At 30.7% G+C, this 2038-nt stretch overlaps 1 protein-coding gene across 1 annotated transcript; it reads left to right on the forward strand.

The window, feature by feature from the left end:
* Positions 1-6: 6 nt before the first annotated feature.
* LOC109591214 (uncharacterized) lies at positions 7-1683 on the forward strand. Its single transcript, XM_020006990.1, has 7 exons — positions 7-80; positions 269-544; positions 609-656; positions 705-808; positions 852-1017; positions 1080-1252; positions 1483-1683. Exons 1-7 carry the CDS (start codon positions 56-58, stop codon positions 1549-1551), a joined length of 861 nt encoding a protein of 286 aa, XP_019862549.1. The 5' UTR covers positions 7-55; the 3' UTR covers positions 1552-1683.
* The last annotated feature ends 355 nt before the right edge of the window (positions 1684-2038 follow it).

Here is a 2038-nt window from a genome sequence, read left to right on the forward strand (position 1 = left end):
TAATCACTCTGAGAGTGTACTCATTGAATGTGCAAATGGAAATGTGACTCATAAAATGAACACAACAGTTACTGATTCAGGTTAGTGTACACATCCAATTAGCAATTGCATTTTGTTATAATACAATGTAAAAATGGCAATCAAGGTAACAATGACCCTGCAATAATCACACAAGAGTCATGTAAATGCATGTACACAAGTTGTTTTGAAAGTAAAAAAGAACAACTGAATATGTTACCCTTTTCAATGTTTTGTACATCAATAATAGGTTATTATGCAAAAGCACCAACAAATTTAACAACAACCTTCAATGCAAGTGGAGTTACTTTAGAATGGGAGGACAATGGGAATAACTGTACTTCTACTGAGTATCAAGTGACTGTTATTAGTTGTTCATGTGCATCAACCAGTGTATTGACATATAGTACTAATGAAACAGCCATACTTATAAACTCAAGCGACTTATTAGAAAATGTAGCCTATACATACACTGTTAGAGGGTGGAACGAGCAGCAAAGTAACAACAGTGAACCATTCACACTTGGTAAGGATATACAGTTCAACAATATGGTTTACATCTAATTTTAATTGAATATTTTATTATACAGGTAATGATACAATTACTTCTCAGTGTGAATCACCACAAAATGATAATGGTAAAAAATAATGGCTTATTATTGCTTTATTCTTGAATTTTTTACTAGATCTAGGCACTCCTAGCTTCAATGTTACTATTATTGCAAATGGTACTACTGATGATTGCAGTGATGGTAGTTGTTGTACTAATATTACAATTTTTATACAACTGGTAAGTATTAAACAAAACTTAATGTCTACTATAAGTACTGCAGGTATTGAACACATCAGACCCACAGTATGCAAATTTAACCTATAACATATCATATAATGCTATCACTGTTAATGAAGAATCAATGGTAACAAGTGACGGAGAATGGAACAAGAATATACAGTTACTTCGTAATAGAACACACTACTTTGATTCCAGACAAGCTAAAAGTATGTAATAGAATCTACTACTTTAGTCTACATGCAGTAATTTTATATTGGACATTTTGTAGATCAATGCAGCTCTAGCCCAATGGAAAATTCTGGAACATTAAGTGCAGGAGATATTGCAGCAATTATATTAGCTGTAATACTAGCACCAATTTTGATAACAAATATGGGATGCTTCATTTGCTGGCTTTATAAAATAGGTTGTCTTACTAAGCTAATTCAAAAAATAAAAGAGGTAAGGAAAAGTTTACATTGATCAAAGTAACTTGTATTAGACTTCTTTGTGTGTAAAATGTAGTTAGATCTAGTAGTTTTCAATTCTTGATGAACCTAATAATAGGCACTGATGACAGTCCACTTGTATTAGTTGAAACTAAACTGTTTACAGGGCTTTTTTGACTATTTTTACTTGCTTGATATTATCAATGATTGTCTCATTGTCATAAACATAATCATTATGTTTAGGTATTAAATTTACACCAAAAGGATGAAGGCCGCCAAGAACAAGAAATGAAACTAACCAGTGATTCATGATTAATATCCTATTAGATTATTTTTCTTACATAAACTTAATAGTAATATTATAGACTAGATCTATCATAAATCATTTAAAGCCTTATAATTGAGTGAATGTAATTAAATTGTTATTAGATCTAACCATAAATTTATCTATGTAGCAAAAACATCAATATTTGAAAATGTAATAAAAAATTGGAATAATTTTTGAGCCATTTTTTGAAAAAAACCATGGGCTATATAGCCTTTGTCTTTTAAAATTATTTTTGTGTAAATCTAGTATTACTCTCATTTATTAATAGTAGTAATTATTGACATGTCATCACCATGAATTATATTGTAAATATGAGAGACTCTCCTTTGTTATTTCTACTCCACACTTGGTTGGCAGGTAAGAGCTGCAGTAAATTGAATACTGTGTACAATATATGCAATATGTAGTTGGTGCTGTCACTGCCTTCAGTGAGACTGTATGTGCTGGAAATACAGTAAATTGCAACTGTAC

This window comes from Amphimedon queenslandica, unplaced genomic scaffold (genome assembly GCF_000090795.2).
Source record: "Amphimedon queenslandica unplaced genomic scaffold, v1.1 AMPQUscaffold_8688_Cont19371, whole genome shotgun sequence".
NCBI lineage: Eukaryota > Metazoa > Porifera > Demospongiae > Haplosclerida > Niphatidae > Amphimedon > Amphimedon queenslandica.

What these genes read in the sequence shown, in the direction of transcription:
- LOC109591214 (XM_020006990.1), top strand. Translation starts at nt 56, where the DNA reads ATGAACACAACAGTTACTGATTCAG. An exon ending in CACAACAGTTACTGATTCAG is followed by an intron (nt 81 to 268) that starts GTTAGTGTACAC and finishes CATCAATAATAG; the next exon opens with GTTATTATGCAAAAGCACCA. An exon ending in TGATTCCAGACAAGCTAAAA is followed by an intron (nt 1,018 to 1,079) that starts GTATGTAATAGA and finishes GACATTTTGTAG; the next exon opens with ATCAATGCAGCTCTAGCCCA.